The 17,530-nt window shown below is 36.8% G+C and overlaps 2 protein-coding genes across 3 annotated transcripts in view; both read left to right on the forward strand.

Annotated features, from left to right (window-relative positions):
• The window catches only part of Prosap (prosap), a 144,090-nt gene extending 133,733 nt beyond the window's left edge, over nucleotides 1-10,357 (forward strand). Inside the window, exons 17-23 of the mRNA XM_068771939.1 lie at nucleotides 398-566; nucleotides 1,055-1,181; nucleotides 2,328-2,436; nucleotides 2,858-3,012; nucleotides 3,831-3,938; nucleotides 5,196-5,311; nucleotides 6,638-10,357. Coding sequence (XP_068628040.1) covers nucleotides 398-566; nucleotides 1,055-1,181; nucleotides 2,328-2,436; nucleotides 2,858-3,012; nucleotides 3,831-3,938; nucleotides 5,196-5,311; nucleotides 6,638-7,202 — 1,349 coding nt within the window. The 3' untranslated portion in view covers nucleotides 7,203-10,357. The remainder of the gene's footprint in view (nucleotides 1-397; nucleotides 567-1,054; nucleotides 1,182-2,327; nucleotides 2,437-2,857; nucleotides 3,013-3,830; nucleotides 3,939-5,195; nucleotides 5,312-6,637) is intronic.
• Nucleotides 10,358-11,470: 1,113 nt separating this feature from the next.
• LOC137928845 (sericin-2-like) lies at nucleotides 11,471-17,105 on the forward strand. Of its 2 annotated transcripts, none has more exons than XM_068771837.1 (6): nucleotides 11,471-11,570; nucleotides 12,219-12,395; nucleotides 13,860-14,408; nucleotides 15,469-15,660; nucleotides 15,994-16,159; nucleotides 16,862-17,105. In XM_068771837.1, the coding sequence occupies exons 1-6, from the start codon at nucleotides 11,544-11,546 to the stop codon at nucleotides 16,873-16,875; spliced, it is 1,125 nt and encodes a 374-aa protein (XP_068627938.1). In that variant the 5' UTR covers nucleotides 11,471-11,543; the 3' UTR covers nucleotides 16,876-17,105. The 2 variants fall into 2 exon arrangements, with proteins under 2 accessions (XP_068627938.1, XP_068627939.1); XM_068771838.1 differs by having other exon boundaries at nucleotides 13,863-14,408.
• Nucleotides 17,106-17,530: the final 425 nt, after the last annotated feature.

Genomic DNA, 17,530 nt, shown 5'->3' on the forward strand with positions numbered 1-17,530 from the left:
GACTAAAGAAAACTACAGTTTGTTGACAATTTAAAGTTATTATTGTATAACATTTCTAAAATGTTATGCAATAACTTTTTTCAAAAAAAATTATTTAAGTTTTAAATAAAATAGTACATATTTTTTATAGTTAATTTAACTATATTTATTTTATTTAATGGCTTCAAATCACATTTTATTTTCAATGACAAATCTAATAAAGAGAACAAAATATAAACTAATTGTGGATTATTTCGAAAGCACATATGACAACCAGTTGTTTAGATGACTCTTAGTAATCCATCCAATCTCCAGTATTGACTTATAGATGTTTTAAGTCTGAAAATGACGTGTAACGCATTAAAAATTTTACATAATAAAGAACCCTGTAAGTGTAAACACCGATACGTTTTCGCAGACGGTACCCCAGTGCCGGGCGTGGGCGTGGGCGCATGTGTGAGCGGCGCAGCGGGCGGGCCGCGCACCGCATCGATTCGCGCGCGCCCCGCCTCCGGTCGCATCACTGCCGCAGAGCTCGAGGAGCTGTTCCAGCGGCAGGCCGATGCCGACACCGACGCGGACACCAAGTCATTATTCATTTATTAATAAAATAAACAAATACAAAATACAATGTGATTAGATACAGGTGTAAAAGCTTTATAGATTATTACAATTAACTACACTATTCAAAAATCAATTTGTTATTTTCAAACATCCTGTAAACTCTTCCGAATATTTTTATGGCATGTTATGTATGAATAAGACGTTTACAACATAGTTATTGCCAACACGTCTGTCCTGTGTGTTGATTTTGGTATATCCGCCCATAGATAACTTTGACAGAGGCCTATGCCTTACAATAAGCCTCTTTGGGCTGAAACGACAAAAACGGCATCTAATTTCTCACTAATAACGTCCAAATTTAAGTCGACGTTCTAATTCGTACGCGCAAAAAATTTACTCAAAATATTGTAAGCGTAGTGGTCATATTTATTATTACTGGTTATGTATATTTGTTATTGTTATGTTTATTAATACTAGGTGTAGTTATAATGTGTATGTTTTATGTGAGCAGTGGGGGAGGTTGCGGCATGATGACGCGCTCGGCGTTCCAGGGCGGGTCAGCGTCACCGCCGTACTCGCCCGCACGCACCACTCGCGTCTACGCATCCGTCGCCGAGATGAAGCGCAGCCGCGGGAAGGTATTGTATACACCCCGTTCCTCACACTAACCCACCCGGAGATCATATTAACGCTACCGACATATTCGAATAGAGAACTATAAGAGTAAAGAGAGGTTTTATAACCTAATTGAGATAAAAGACTGTTCCATATGGAATACTTATATTGGCAGTTACATGGATATTTAAGAAAAGGACCAATATTTAGCCACTTCCGCACATGCAGTGGTAGTCGTGCAATAAAATGCACCACCCGCCAGCCCGCTGATAAATGCGTATGCGGCAAACAATGCGAATCACACAACCGCCACCGCCAAATTACTCAACACGTGTTTCACCCCTCCACGGGGCATCTTCAGGAGTTATGATACACCGATTAGTGTCAAACACAGAGATTTTCTTACTCAAGATGGACTTCCGCGAGGTAACGCCTGATTCCATTAAATACATGGATATTTATACACCTGCGGGAATATCATGAAGGGTTCCCAAGGTCGTATAGTTGACTGTTTGTGATCTTTGTCAATGTTCTCTTGTTGTACTTTAGGCGTTATTAGAAGTCCGTCGTCAGTTAACAAGACGACTATTCTCTTCTAGACGTAGTGTGACGTCGGTAGGCGCAGGTTTGCAACTGTGTAATTATATATGTAGTTTTTATGCCACACGTCTAATGTAACAATCATTTACAGCCCTCAATTCGACGAAAGCTTTAAAGAAATAGCAAACTATGCCAACCACGTACTCGCCTATGATTTTAGTCATCTACCGCATCCTAGTCAAAAATGTGTTTATAGATTTTGTTTTCTAGAGAGCCTTTTTGCATCTGAATTCAAGACGCATCCAGATTGCATTTTAAGTTCAAATGTTTGAAGCATTCGTTTACCCTTATTTTATTTTTATTAGTGTACATCAGCGTAAAATTTAAATAGACTTAATAATAATTAGTATAGATCGCGGGTTTAATCTCCAAAGGATTCACGAATTTTTTTAATGCGTACCATAAGGAATCTGCATATTCTGGGACCGAAGCTTTGTAAAATTTGTGACACCAATCCGTATTGCACCCACGTAGCGCATTAAGATAGCAAAAACTCTCCTGAAATGCCTACAGTCACACGGTGCAAACATTACAAGACAATCTACAATGTTCATTATGTAATTACGCAGTTCTGGAGCAAAACCAGCTCTCTGCGGCGCGACTTCCACTCCACACCCGACCTGGCGGCTGAGCTCGCAGCACGCCCCACACGGACCCGCTCCAGCGACGACATGCACGGTAACACTTCCGCCCTACCCTACCCATTACCAGTAACAAGCCTTAAATTCATACATTTGAAATTAACATAATTTTACTACGAAATCTTGAAATATTTACTTAAAACTATAAAAAACACCATATGTTTTTGTCTACAACACTTTTTTACATAGAAAAATGTACAACAATTATGGTCTGAAAGTTATGTACATAAAGCTCATTTTAAAAGTTCATTATACCTTTATCTAGACTCCATGAAGTTGAATAATTTGCTGTCAATTAAATAGATGTTAAAGTTTAAAATCTTTGTGCTGACAAATGAGGTATACATCCTTTAATGCTTTTGCATCTATTACTAATCACCCTGTATATTATAATCACACGGTAACATAAGAAAAGAAAGAAGTTGGAGAGATGTGTAAGTATGCTTGACTGTTGACAGCGGTGGGCAGGGCGCCGCCGCCGGCCGAGGCGCCTCCGCCCCCGCCCGGAGCCCCGGCGTCGTCGTTCCGGCCCAGCACGGTCGCCAAGCTGTACGCCTCGCCGCAGGAGCTGGCCCGCGTCGCGTACCGCCCCAACGTCGCTCCCGACACACAGGTAAACTCCCACACACACTACTCACACACACTGGTGAAATAATTCACCCTCATTTACTTATTAACTTTATTATCCACATAAGGTAATCCCTATAAAGTGGCCACTTATGGATCGGTGATATGTGGCATGGTCGTAACGGTGCCAGAAGAGATCGATTTGATAGAAACTAGAATCAGATACTCCCCTAAAGCGCATCCTTCAATTTAAAGCTAAGAGGGTTTCAAACGCGCCCTATTCTGAGAACAGCCCACAACACACTCGGACATTTTTTGTGGTCACTGACAATATTTTATAATACAGTAGTTAGAGCAATTCATTATCAAGTTCCATTCATTTTGTTATGTGATAATTATGTGTTCCCATTTTTATATGACAAATGTCAATTCTTTTTCCTTCACCATTTGCACGTAAAGTTTTTTCTCTGCTGCTATGTGATTATGTATATTACGGTGATTATGTATATTATTTGCAAATACACCTTATTCAACAGATCTCTATGTATTACATACACTTGATATATTTTCAAACTGTAGTCAAATTAAATCCTTTATTTCAGTTAAGTTACCTTTCCGGGTGATAATGATGAACGCCTCAAAACAACAGGCCACAGGAACTCACTCTCTCCCTCCCCCCCTCTCTCTCTCTCTCTCTCTCAGAGAAAGAGAGGGAGAGAAAGAGTGATGAACTAGTTATTAACCGCCTATAGTTACAATCTCTTCTTCCCACATACATGGTAATCTAATAGTATAATGGATTTCTTATAAAAGTCAATAAAGGAATGCAAGCAGTAGTTTATTAATGGTGTAAATGATTCTCAGGTGCGCAAGACGTCGCTGCGCACGTGGGGAGGGCGAGCGCAGTCCGCCGACGAGGGCACGCACCAGTACGCGCAGCCCTTCAACCTGCACAAGCCTTTCGTGCGTCAAGTAAGAGCCTTGCTTTTACCTCACGGGGGGATCGTGACTCCTTCTAAAAAGTTTATCGCGTACCATGTTAAGCCATCTGTGACATTCGATTGTTTTGCTTCAGCTATCGAACGTTGTATTAATCTTCTTAAACTGAACACATTATGACTAACAGTATATGGATAGTACCCACGCGGCTTTTTGTGGGCAATTAGGGAGACCTGCAAAAAGTCAGCACCTAAAACAGGTTAGTTACAAATACAAAACAAAGAAGTTTTGTATTAATTAATAGGTTCATCCGTAATAGCGATTTACTAGTTTACCGTAAGCTCGGTCAAGTTGGTGAACGTTGGCTGAGTTCTCGTAGTCGCCGTCCATCCACTTTTGCGGTGATCAAAAGCTTCACAAAGCTGTCACCTGTTTTCCTAGCAATGTGAAACCAGAAAGCCTGGTGGAAACCGTAGGTTCTATTAGTATCAATGCGTTGGTTCTACGAGCAGTCCTTGCCAATAGCACCACATCTGAAACGCGTTAATGCGTAATTGGTTCACTTTTCTAAACGTCTATATCTTAGCTCTATTTAATATATGGAAAGACGCTTGTTGCAAGCAGTTCCAATCAATGTTCATCAGTTCATTGAGGTTACAGCTGGTATTGCTATAATCCGGTTGTTGATAATATGATTGCTGAAATAACGAGATTTACTACCTCACAGACGAACTTTCATAAAGAATTACACATAATTTTGCATTACAAAAGAACTTCGTCTATTTGTGCTTATTTTCCTCCAAAAATCGCTGGTGCTCGATGTTTGGCACTAGTTGGTGTAAAATTACTCCTGAGGATGCCCCGTAGAGAGGTAAAACACGTGTTGAGTAAATTAACGGTGGTAGTGGTGTAATTCGCATCATTTGCCGCATGCGCATTTATAAGCGGGCTGGCGGGCGGTGAACTTCATTGCACGACTACAGCTACATAGCGGAAGTAACTATATATTAGTCCTTTTCTTACTTAGGATGGACTTCCGCAAAGTTACGCCTTTATCTATTAGATAAAAATCGCTAAGCTGCAGCAGTAGCTAAGCTCTTACCTTTAACGCTATTTATTCATGTTTTATTCCTCCAAAAAAAAATTACACGTACTTGATTTCCCAATTCTTTAAATTCCCCTTGAATAACTTATAGTCACATTGATTATTTATCTAGAGCCAAAATACTGCCTTATTTTTATTCACAGTGTAAATCACTTCCAAACATATGCAATATACGTTGTTTTCAGAATTCGACACCTGCACCGCCTATACCGGAACCGGACTACAGCATGTCGGAGTCGGACGACGAGCCCGACAAACCTGCGGAGCCCGTCGCCGAGACCAGTGCCAACAGCAACGCCAGGTGACAAGTTATACTACTTAGAAGTACACGCAAATGATTCTGTTCATCCAGGCAAAGAAAATATCTTCCCGAATCCGAATAGCATATGTTGTCCTTACAGAAAGTTATCGTATATAATTTACTGTTGCACTACCCTCATAATAGAACTGTATACTAGTTTACTTAAAGGAGATGTATCAAACTCGCGAGCCGTTTATGACTTAGAACATTTTTTCGGTCCAGTCAACGGATGCAGTTAATTTTGAAAAAAAATTCTCAAAATAGGTGAGACAGTAGATGTAATGTTAAGTATCAGAGTATAAACAAAAATTAAACTTCATATAAGTTATCATAGTGTACTAGTCAAAATAAAAATATTTATTTCTATGTACATTAATTTTTTATGCGAACCAACCTAAAGTCAAGCCTGGTATTTTTAACTAAGTTTCTCTCTTCTATTCTTCTATCTTTATAGTTTGATACCCCTGACTTTAATTATTGTCGGTAAAATTAGGGCGATTTTGATTTAAATGTCTTTGAAAATTATAACATTTTATTAAATTCTTAGACAGTACAAAATTTAATGATAACTCAAGACATTCCTGGAATGAATAATTTTAATGTTGTAGATTTACAAACGGAGAATATGGAGGGCAATTAAGTTGCAACAGAATATTGGTTTCAGTTTCAGATATCAATACGTGACTATCTATGAAACTGAAGGCGAGATGTACTGTTAGTTATTGGTGACTTTGTAAAGGTACAGTCGGTTACATCTTTAGGGAGTATTTGTGACAATACCTGCTTCGGGAGCGAGTTGTGCGCTGCTAATGTTTGTTCTATTATAAATGTGCAATTTTCAATTAACACCCGTGAAGTCAAAATACTTTTCAGGTCGTTGTACGCCTTGTTAGTCCGGCTAATTGACGTTATTTTTGATTGTGTTGTCCTTTTTGTGTCGTTAATAATGTTCGTCCTCGTAGCTTGTGGTGGCGGCATCAGATAATATGAAAACAGAAAAAGTTGTATTATAATCAAATGGTTTGTTTTACCTTGTAATAAAACCATGTTGTATCACATACTATTACTAAAGAGGCGTTTTTTTTTAACGTTTCCAGTGAATCTTAACTTTATATTCGGCAACACAAGCAATTTAGTTCAAACTTTAATCATAGAATATTCAACTTGAACTCTCAATTCATCGTGTAAATAATCGTCCTGTTCGAAAATAAAGTTTTAAATGTCCAGAAAAAAATTAATACTTTATAAAATATTTCGTACGTGTGTGTGTGTGTGTGTGTACGTGTGTGATAATGATAAAACATGGACTGTGCTATTTTATTACAGCGGCAGCAGCTCTGGCTCCAGCTCAATGCAGCACTCGTTTTCGGTGGACGAAATCCAGAAGATCCGCACTCGGCTGAAGTCGTCCAAGTCGTGCGGGGACGAGCTGGCCGAGCGCGACGACGGCGACAACTCCTCGTCGGGCGTGTCCTCCGATCAGGAGGCGCAGGCTCGTCCGCGGCGAGACAAAGTTTCTTTCTGCACCTCGGTGACGGTAAAGTCTTCCAATGACGTAATCAGCACCGAGCCGGTGCACAGCTCATCGGAGAGCCTGGCGCCTATGCAGCGTCACAACTCGCTGACGCGGAAGCGAGCCACGGCGCTGTTGCGCGGTGGCGCAGGTGCAGGCGTGGGCCGCGGTCGCTCGGCTGCAGAGCGGCTTGGCGTGGACGTGGGCAAGGCGCCGGGAAGGCGAGCGCGCGCCGCCGTCTCACTGGCGGAGCTACCGCCGCCGCCCGAGGAGCCGGCTGGCGCGGCCGACTCCGCGCCGCTCATCGCGCCGCCACCGCAGTTCAGCGACCGCGTGCGCGTCGTCGCTGCTCTGCCCAAGCTTGCCCACCTGCACTAACTCCTCGCGATGTACGCCGTTGGCTGCACGCAGGCGCGCGGGTGAGCTCGACGGGCCGCAGCGATCATTGCGTCACTCGAAGAACAGTGTTCCGACGCCCAACACTGTAAAGTCAAATCCCTAGCACCCATTGCTGCAGCTTGCCGATTTCATGGACTCCTCAATGCACACATTTACACTATGTCACTGTCTAACTCTTTATTGAAGTGTACGAAATGACTCAAAAATCGACTTTCTTTCTTGGTAGTCTAGTGAAAAAAATAATCGAGACAAATTTAAAATATAATATATTTGTAAAAAATAAAATTTATTTATACATAAATTTCTACTTTTCATTTCAGAAAAAAAAAACGTATTTATGACAGCCAAATGTTATTAAAATATTCAATATATAATATCGATTATTTTCGGAATCGTAAGAATTTTGAATTTAGTGCCAAACAATACGCAAAAACCTTGCATCGAATGATAGTAACTCTATGTGTTATAGGCGCCATGTTTTGTCGTCGTATTCTCTTATTAGATTGTAACTGTACTATTTTATGTGGTACCCGACACATCAGTTATAAGTCTCGCTAGACAGATTGCAATGAAGTTGCTTGACTATGCGTGGCGATCCGTAGCCGGCTGCCGTCGAACTCACGCCGTGCGTTCCGTGCCAAATTTTGAGAATTATTGACCGAAGTAAACGTATCTCACCAATGTCAACTCGACGAACTCTCGCGAGCGCATTTTGATAGGTTTTATTCGTAAGAGCCGTAGAGTGTGCAAACTTAGGTGACCCGTACGAGGCGCGCCGGAGACCCGTGCGCGACGCGCGTTCTTCTGCAAATGTATAATTGTATAAGCGGAAACTTTTTGTAATCAAACGACTAATTGAAACCAAAGATTTATAGTATTTATTGTTGAGGATTTAACATTTGATATAGTTGAAACTAATTTTTATACATTCCCTTACTAGCATTAACATAGTTTTTCTGATGCTCGATTAGTTTCTATTGAGTTCTATTGTTGCTTACCTTGGGTCGTTTAAATTCAGCTGTGTCAAACATTTTTCCAAACGAAACAATTTCACGTCGTAAAATCGTCTAACGATTTTTTTTTTCTTTTACAACGCAACCAAGTGCCATCGTGTCTGTTATTTTACAAACAATTTTTATATATTATCTGTAAATACTTACGAGCTGTTTGAGAAGCAGTTAAAAGAGTGGATCAGAGGCAGTGGACAAAAATACATCCGGCCAACAGAGACGTTATCATATTATAAATTACATTATTTATGAGATGAAAACACAGTATTTATGAAATATATCTTTAAAAATGTGTTAAAGAGAAGTTATATTTGCGTTAGTTTGTTTAATTCGTCCGAGGAAAAGTGGTGCGAGGAACGGTCCACTCTTTTGACTCGTGCGTAACACTGTGAAAAGTAGCAGTCGCTAGACGCGTACTGTGTTCTCGTAAAAATTAGTGCTTTTATAATTATTCGAGTTGCAAGGCTTCAGTGTCTCATCCGTTCCATTTTATTGTAAAGCCAATGATATCTCTATTGTTTCGCGACGTCGCAGACAACTCTATATATTAGGACATAACTGGTAACGATCGTTACAGTGTATATATATTTCTGTACCTGTCTACAATTACCCCTGTCTGAGCGGAAGACGCGGGGAATTATTTATTGTTCGTTGGTGCGATTGGTTAATTGTAAGGTTTCATTCAACATAATCTTCGTACTAAATCCTAAATCGATATATCAAAATCTATGATGTAAAGGTTGCGACACGTTTTTATATGCCCCTTGATAATTAATGTTTCGTATTAAAATGTTAATGGTTAATTAAAACGTAAAGCATAAAAATTAAAGAGTTTTTCTATTACCATTTTATTTCTAACATCGTATAACGTTTTGGATTAATCTGTATTGCTTTTTACACTAAAAAGCTACAAGATTTTTCTGTCACGAACAGCTTTATTTTGTTATAACTGAAAGACACGATAAGTTAGAATTTAATAAACATACACTTCACATTACACGACTAATTGTCTAATAGAAAAACTTTTTAATCTCTTTTTCAGTTCCAAATGGCTGTAGGTCGAAACAAAACTGCCTATAGATCGAAAATAGCAATTAAATTAAGTTAGAATAGCTCAGGTTTTAAAAGTTATTTCAATGTCACAAAACTTATTATGTTAATGAGCGTGGATGAATTGTTTGTACTCCCCTGTAAACTGCATAGCTGTAGATGTTTGAAAAATTATTTACATTTATTTTAACATCCGGTCCTGCACTGGATTGAAATTAAATTATTAATAAAGAACTATAAACAATTAAAAAGGCAAATACGATCGGTTCATTCAGCATATGTAATATTAAAAAAATTATATATGCTCGAAGTCTACAGAATCAATGATGGGTTCATAAAATGTTTTTTTTTTATTTTATAACACTTTTGCCAATAAAAAATGATTGAAATTATATAAATTATTTAAAGGAATGTTAATTATTTACTAATAATATAATATTATAAAATTCCGATCCAGTGCAAATCCACACATAAATGTTAATTGAAATCTTAGCAAAGTATATCCAGGGAGAATCGCCGCAGCGTATGGTATGGTTTGGTCAACACCCTTGTATCATTAGCACAATCTATTATTTTTATTATTGATGATTGATGTATTATTATTCCGTTATATTCTTCTCGTCATTAACTTAAGTTGTATAAATGTATTGTCTAATTAAGGCATAGATAGGTAGTGGTAAATATATTAGCGCAATATTCGATGACTCTAGAATAACAGGCGAACCTGAGGCGGCCAACGCACTTCAGATTGCTTAATTTTCATGTACAGTTTTGTAAAAGTATTGAAATGTGACTTTTGAATATTTATGTGACTTATATAATTTGTATTAAGCATTCAGCGATGTGACGATATAAGCGTATATATACAGAATTGTTTTATATAAAGCTATGTATACATATTTGCTGTTACGTTATCTGTTTGTATTATCGGTTTCGTGATGCAAATTAAGCAATCCAGTGACGCGCGCGTTCGCCGCTCTTTTGTATAATACCAACAATTGTGTTTTACATTTCATTTGAATCTCAGTATCGGATGTGTAACTACAACTTGATATACTTTCAAATGAAAAATAAATGTTTCATCACTTTCATTTGGGTTTTATTTGTGTATGATCATTATCAACTAATAATAATCTGCTAATCAAACTGATTCAAAATATAATGAAACTAATATAACAAAGCCTTAAATCAAAATATATGTTTTTAAAATTATAACGAAATTAAGTAAATAAGGCAAAGATCTGTTTCGTCTTGATCCTTATCTATTAAAATTTCGACTTTTACAATAAAAACATACAAAATTTACAAGCGCGGTGTATGAATTATTTTTTTTGCTCTTTTATGTTTCAATATTCAATTTCCCTTTTATTTGGCAGTTAGTCGGTGTTGTACCTTCTATTAAACTTTTTTTATAAAAATCTTTTTGCTTTCCATAACGTCTTCTTCAGTTTAGATATTATTTTTAAAATTAAATACCCAATTAAAACTACATTTAGATTTATAATCCACGCTTTAATTAATTCTTTATAGATGTAAAGAAAAAAAGGTATTGATTTACCACTTTATTAAATGATATCGACAAAATGTTCCATCTCTATGACCGCTTTAAGCCATAAAGTACGGTAACTATGTACTACTAGTGATTAAATACAAACTTAATGATTTATGAGTATTCGAACGTCAACGGTGTTACAAGTATAAACTGAAAACTTACATTGGCGGGTAAACAAAAACCTATTGAAAATATCATATTTTTATGGGTAAATGTTAATGGGGAGTTTTATTTGTTCTAGTAAATTTTGACTTATAATTATTACCTCAACTGTATAAATTATTTGAAATCTTTTATAGGAAACCCGTTTGAAAATTATTACATATTTATTATTAACATAATTTCAGAATTGTAAGGAAATCTTAAATTAGAAGCTGGTAACCCAAAATTATATAATACTACCAACTATCACCGAACAGTGATTGATTATCTGGCGAGTTATTATTTGTGAAAAATGTTAAAAATTTCGTTTCAAGAATAACTGTAAAAATAAATAAGAATTTAAATCCGAATTATTTTTTTTTCGTTCAGTAAAGATACATGAATCGATACAAAAATCCAGTCCATAATAATATCGATATTTCAATTAGTGAGCTCACGACGCACTAAAATTCAATACATTTCATTCAATTTCATTCATTTTATCTACGTTTCGGAGTTTAACTGATGTGAAAATTTCAATCTATCTCGAGTCTAATTAATCTCAAAATGCTTCACCAGGAACACCTAAATCAAGTAAGAATATTTCGTATGTTTTTGTGTGATTACAAATTTTAAAATTTTATTTTCAAACTTCGGTAATTCCAACCTTTTTATTTTTCATTACAAACATATTGTCACTTTAGTCCTTAACATTAATTCTCAATAGGTATCCTTTAATATTTCTAATTTTATAAACTATAATACTTTACAATTAATTGTACGAACTGCAACTACTTGATAATTGCACACATTTATACTTTAGTTTTTTTTTTACAAGAAGTAATGCAAACCTAGAATAAGAAAGGATGTTTTAATACCTATTTTGAAGTGTATTTAAAAAAAATTATAAAGTAAAAACAATGACTGATATCAATTTTCGAAGGTATTATCCTTTCGAGAGCCTTTTTACGACTTTTAACCCTTAATAGCCTGATTTACGAAAGTGATTTTTTTTTAAATTACTGTGTTTGCTTGAGGGTTTAGATGAAGGGAAAAATAGATTTTTTTTAATTTCGTTGGAAAGAATATTATACAACAGTAAAATTCGTACAGCCAACCTATAAAAAAGAACTAATAGTAATGGGAACATTCGGTTTAAATGATTGGTATCAAAATTGAAACTCTAGGCTATAAAGGTTTAATAGTTCAAGTATAACAGTTTAAATAGACTAAATTTTACAGATGATGGAGAACTGCGCATTAGGGGAAGGCGGAGGAGGGCAAGTTGGGAATAGCATAACCAAGGCAGGCGCTAGCGGTGGTGCTGCTGCCGAAGTCCCTAGACCATCAAATGGTGGCGCCGCGTTTGCTCACACTGCTGGCACCGCAGCCCCTTCGCAATCTTCAGCATCATCTAACGTAACACTACAGATGCACAGACACACAGATCAATCATCATTGAACCTGAACATATTTCACATTATTAATGATGCCTATTTATCATTAAACATATGAAAATTCACCTACCTCATCATCTTGATGACTCGTCAATCCGATTGCAACTAGCGAACGCGACACAATAGTTGTAAGAACATAATAAATTTACAAAAGACTGAATATGCTGTGCGACGCATTTATTGCTATTTTACATTTAGTTATAGCACTCATGAAAAAAAAAATTCTTATGTCTGTTAAAGTTTAGTTTCTGTCTATTACCGGTCCAATATTAAGATAGAATAGCGCTTTTTTTGGTATATGCATAGATTAAAAACATTTTGTCATCTGTGCCATTCAAGCAATAGGAAATATTATAATACATACGTATTGTGTATATTTTAAATTAAAACTATGCCTTGATAATCTTTTTCTAGTAATAGAATTAATTACATTATCACTAAATGCTGCACGTCCCAAAAGTTGAGAGGGCGTAATGCGAACTTGCCACGTCAAATGTCGGTAGGTAGATAATGCAAAAGTAGTGCTGGCGGTGGTGCCAAGCTAGCCACGGAAGTATCAAGCTGCCATCTGTCGATGACCTCGATAAAGAATCGAGGATATATCTTTACTTAATCTAGTATTAAATTTTGTAACAAGAAAAAATCTTTATTTTTACATTAAACATTAATTACTGTAATGTGTGTTACTTTATAGTTTTATATGCACAGTCCGAACCAATTCAAAGGAAATAAATTCTTTGTAAATTTTGTAGGCTTGAGTCGATTTAGCTGCACGCGCGTGTATCGCCAACTTTAACTCTGCTATCCGAAAAGAACTTTTTAAACCAATCGTGGATGGTTCGAGCTTTATGACCCGTAAGAGAGAGAGAAGAGTAGGGAGAGACTAGAGTTATGGAAACTATGCAACACCTGTGCTGATATTTTGAGAACTTTTTCACAAAAAATTAACGCAAAAGACGCTGCTGTCGATCCTCTGGAAACTTATTTGTGAGCAGTGGCAATTCTGTATGATTAATGCACAAAGTGTAAATTATACAAGGTTGCAAACCAGGAGTCGAAACCTACGATCGCAGACCTCAGTCCTCTGCAACAGTCAATAGGCGCAACCAGGCATGACTGACACTATTATAATTTAAGCGTTTTCAACAAACACTCAGTTTAACACAGTTTCGGACAATGTAAATTCGACCAACATCGTAACAAGATCTTGAAAAATCCAAACCCTGAGATACTGACGACAGTTTATGCCGCCGATGATTTACGTAGACATAGGTTTAAAAATATTCAAACACCTACAATTTTTCAACAATAATTTACAAATTTGCTACCATATAAGCAATACTATTAATTAGTTCACGATACATTGTATACTGTTTTCTCGGGCAATTGAAATTCCTGTAAATTTTTAAAATGGAATTGCTTTCAGAAGATGCGTATATGCGGGAAAGTCGTGAAATCGAACGAAAACGAATCTTCGCAACCAGATGCTACCGAAGAGTTCTCTCCCGGTGATGTTGGCAAATCAGCAACTAGTACCGAACAAAAGGCGGCTAACCAAGCTGAAGAAGCAGCTAAACTTGATAATGTGGGTAGCAATAGAAATAATTCATCTAGTTATGCTGACAATGAGGTTAATAAAGATGATGCTGCAGCTAGCAAATGTGTTAATACGGCTGGCAAGGATTATGACGAATCGAATAATAGTGATGATAAAACTAGCTATGGTACTAGCACGGCTAGCAATGGTGATGCCGGAGCTTGCTATGACGGTAATGAGGCTGGCGATGATTCTGGTAGCAATAGTGATAATGCAACTGGCTACGGTGGTAACGCAGCTAACAATGGCAATAATGCGGCTAGCCATGCCGATAATACCGTTAGCGATGTCGCTAATGAAGCTACAAACTATGCGATTCGCGCTGTTGAACTACCGCCCAGGCCGCCGCCCCGCGGTCAGCCACAGCCTGCCCCGGTGGTAAGTCAACTCAAAATATTATTGTAGCCATTCTGCAATCCCACGACCGACAATACCCGAAAATCCTTTTCGGGACATCAATGATCAATGTTTCTTGTAACGTCATCACACTGAACCTTTCCACGATTCTCGTCGGGCTCTAGAAGTTTCATCTACATATGTAGAGTAGCTATAGTGTTAAGGAATCTATTTTAATGTGTAGAGCATTTATTTTTTAATACCAAATAAAACTGTCCAACCATAACTATGTTCCGATTTAAAGGACAAAAGCGACTGTCTCTGCTAATATTTATGATTTTGTATTTCTAATTCTTGGATTATTAGACAATAGTATGTACACTAATAGATTCACTAATTTAAAATTACGAACTAACTGATATATACCGATAGGCATGTTTGACATCTAGGTTTGGGGATTCCAGAAAGGACCTGAGTGACCAGTCCATCTAAGCAAATGGTAGGTGTTATGTAACAGCCTATACCAAGGTAGTGAGGAAGCCCTTGTGCAGTTTCAGAGACATATACGTAAAGCGGTTCTAATAGCAATCATATTAGATTTGAAAATTATAGAACGATAATATTAAACATGTGTGAACTAAACATTCACAGCCCCGATAATTTATAACTACCTACAATTTTGCACGCATACTAGATACTGGGTTTTCAATGGTAATTGATATGCTTAAGTATAATATGTATGTTATATTAAATAAATTATAGCAACTGTTCGAGCTGCTTCGACCCTTGGGCGCCCATGAAATGGAACTCTAAACGTGTCTCGAATAACAGCCAAAGCCCAGGTCTCCTTTCGAAAGCATTTACGCCTGGTTACTCCTTGTAGTGTCATAATAGTACATCGAGTGTTTTATAAGATTTTAATAATAATAATAATACTAAATTATATTGCCTGTTTATACACAGGCTATGTTAGATATGGGCTAATATTTTACGCAATATAAGAACAACTTCTTAATCTTCTTGTCAGCCAAAGACTGATATGATTACCAGTCTCGCGCTGTTAGAATCCACTTTACTTTCTTTTATATGTGTTTTTCATTAGAAAGTTGTGCCAAAGACTCGGTCAGAGCGGGAGAAGCGATACCGTCTCATCAGCCGCCAGTTGGCGACGCTGATACATGCGCGCGAGTGCGAGAGCGACGAGAACGCGCTCAACGCCGGCGCGCTGTGGAACTGCACTGTACCCTACTGCCGCGAGATGAAGCACGTTCTCGACCACCTCATCGAGTGCCAGGTGCTGTCCACGTACAAAACTTATCCACCTACCTCAGCACCAGATAAAGGCATGCCAGCCAGGGCTTTCCCTTAATTTTACTGCCCGAGATTCTAAAATTTGAAAGCTCGCGCATCACTTGCAAGTAAATAATTATTGTATTATTTTTAAAAAATATATCTATTTATAGAGTTCTCCATAGTGTGATTATGTTTTTTTTTTTTGTGTTTGCATGTTATTTAATTTCCAATAACAAATTTATATATTCTTGTATGAAAGGGCGCCAAATTTTGTTTCGGCACTGCCTCCACTCCCAGCGATAGAATAACGATAATACGACATTTTTTTTTTCAGAATAGTACCAACTGCAGGGAACGTTTTTGCCTGTCATCTCGGCAGATGATATGCCACTGGAAGAACTGCAGGAAGCCGAGTTGCCGTGTATGCTTGCCGTTACCGTTGCCCGGCCCCTGTCGTGATTTGGAAAGGATCTTTTCAGCCAATAGACGTCCATTCCAAGGCATCTATCTCCCTCTATTCCTTTTAATTTCTCATGTTCGAACGATACACTCAATTATTTTTTTGACGATTTTGAATTAACGCGATTCACCTAAATATTTTATTACACTATTTTTTTGTTCTTCACGAAACTTATATATACAGCAACAAAATACAATTACTCTTTCAACGAAATTTTGAAGTGCTTTGAACCAACAGTTGTACGAGATATATCTGGCGTATATCTAGTGGTGATAGCACTCGGTCCCTAAGTCCCCAATAAATTGCACGTTTTGTCAAATAGTGATGAAGTTACAAAAATAATTTTTATTCCTAAATTCATTTTGTATTTTAATGTTTTGTAATTGTGGATTGAATTTTAATTTTTTTTTTTTGTTATATATGGATTTCTCTAATACTTCTTTTACACGGCATTTTAGTGAAAATATTTAGTTTTTTCATCGTCCATGATAGAAAAAAAAACTAAATATTTCCACTAAAAAGCCGATTTTTTAAAGTTGTGGGATATGTCTCCATGTTTACGATCTGTCACATGTATTTTTTACACCCTTTTCTAAATAACATGTCAACCGTGTAAAAAACAGTTGGGTATACTTCCCGTCTAATGTTTCTAATTGTAAGGTTTCTTTTTTATCTTTGGTGTACAATAAAGCGTAAATAAAAAAATAAATTGTATTAATATATTTCTTCTTTGTTTTTACAGAAGGCTACTACTAAGGTCTATTCTGGAACAACTGCATTCAGCCATATGTCACCGACGCATGTCGTTTTAAAATTATATAGAAGATAATCATTAACGGTTGTATTTATTATTAAAATTATTATTTATTCATTTTTATTTTATTAAAGTTATTTATTATTAAAAATGATCTTGATATCTTGACGAGGTAGAAAATGTTTGTGTGATGATATGAAAGTTACCTTACAATATCCTTCACTGTAATATTATGTTCCAAATATACTGTACTGTTCAAATATCTTACTAGATATAATAAAAGTTTATCTATTTCTATCGTTGGGACCACTATTAGGCCTAATTTAAGTGATAACGAGGCCGCAATCTACCTTATTAACTTTGATTTTATTTTCTTAATTATATAATTTGTATTGGTAGGGCGTTTTGTTTACAATTTTTTTTCCGTTTACTGAGCGCATACAGGAGAGGAATTGCCGCTATTTGATAAGGACCTTCTCCCAGCTGACAGTTTTATTATTATTTACAGTTTTTCTTATAAGTAAATACAACTAAAATTTGTACATATACACAATATAATTTAAAAGATTTAATCAATTATACATTTATAGATGCATTATTTTATTTCAAGTCGCTGCCCAAGCGCTACAGACCGTTAAATTCCTTGAGATTTAAAAG

This window comes from Battus philenor, unplaced genomic scaffold, assembly GCF_028537555.1.
Source record: "Battus philenor isolate CCGP_79_NKW_IND1 unplaced genomic scaffold, ilBatPhil1.0.hap1 SCAF_4, whole genome shotgun sequence".
Classification (NCBI taxonomy): Eukaryota; Metazoa; Arthropoda; class Insecta; order Lepidoptera; family Papilionidae; genus Battus; species Battus philenor.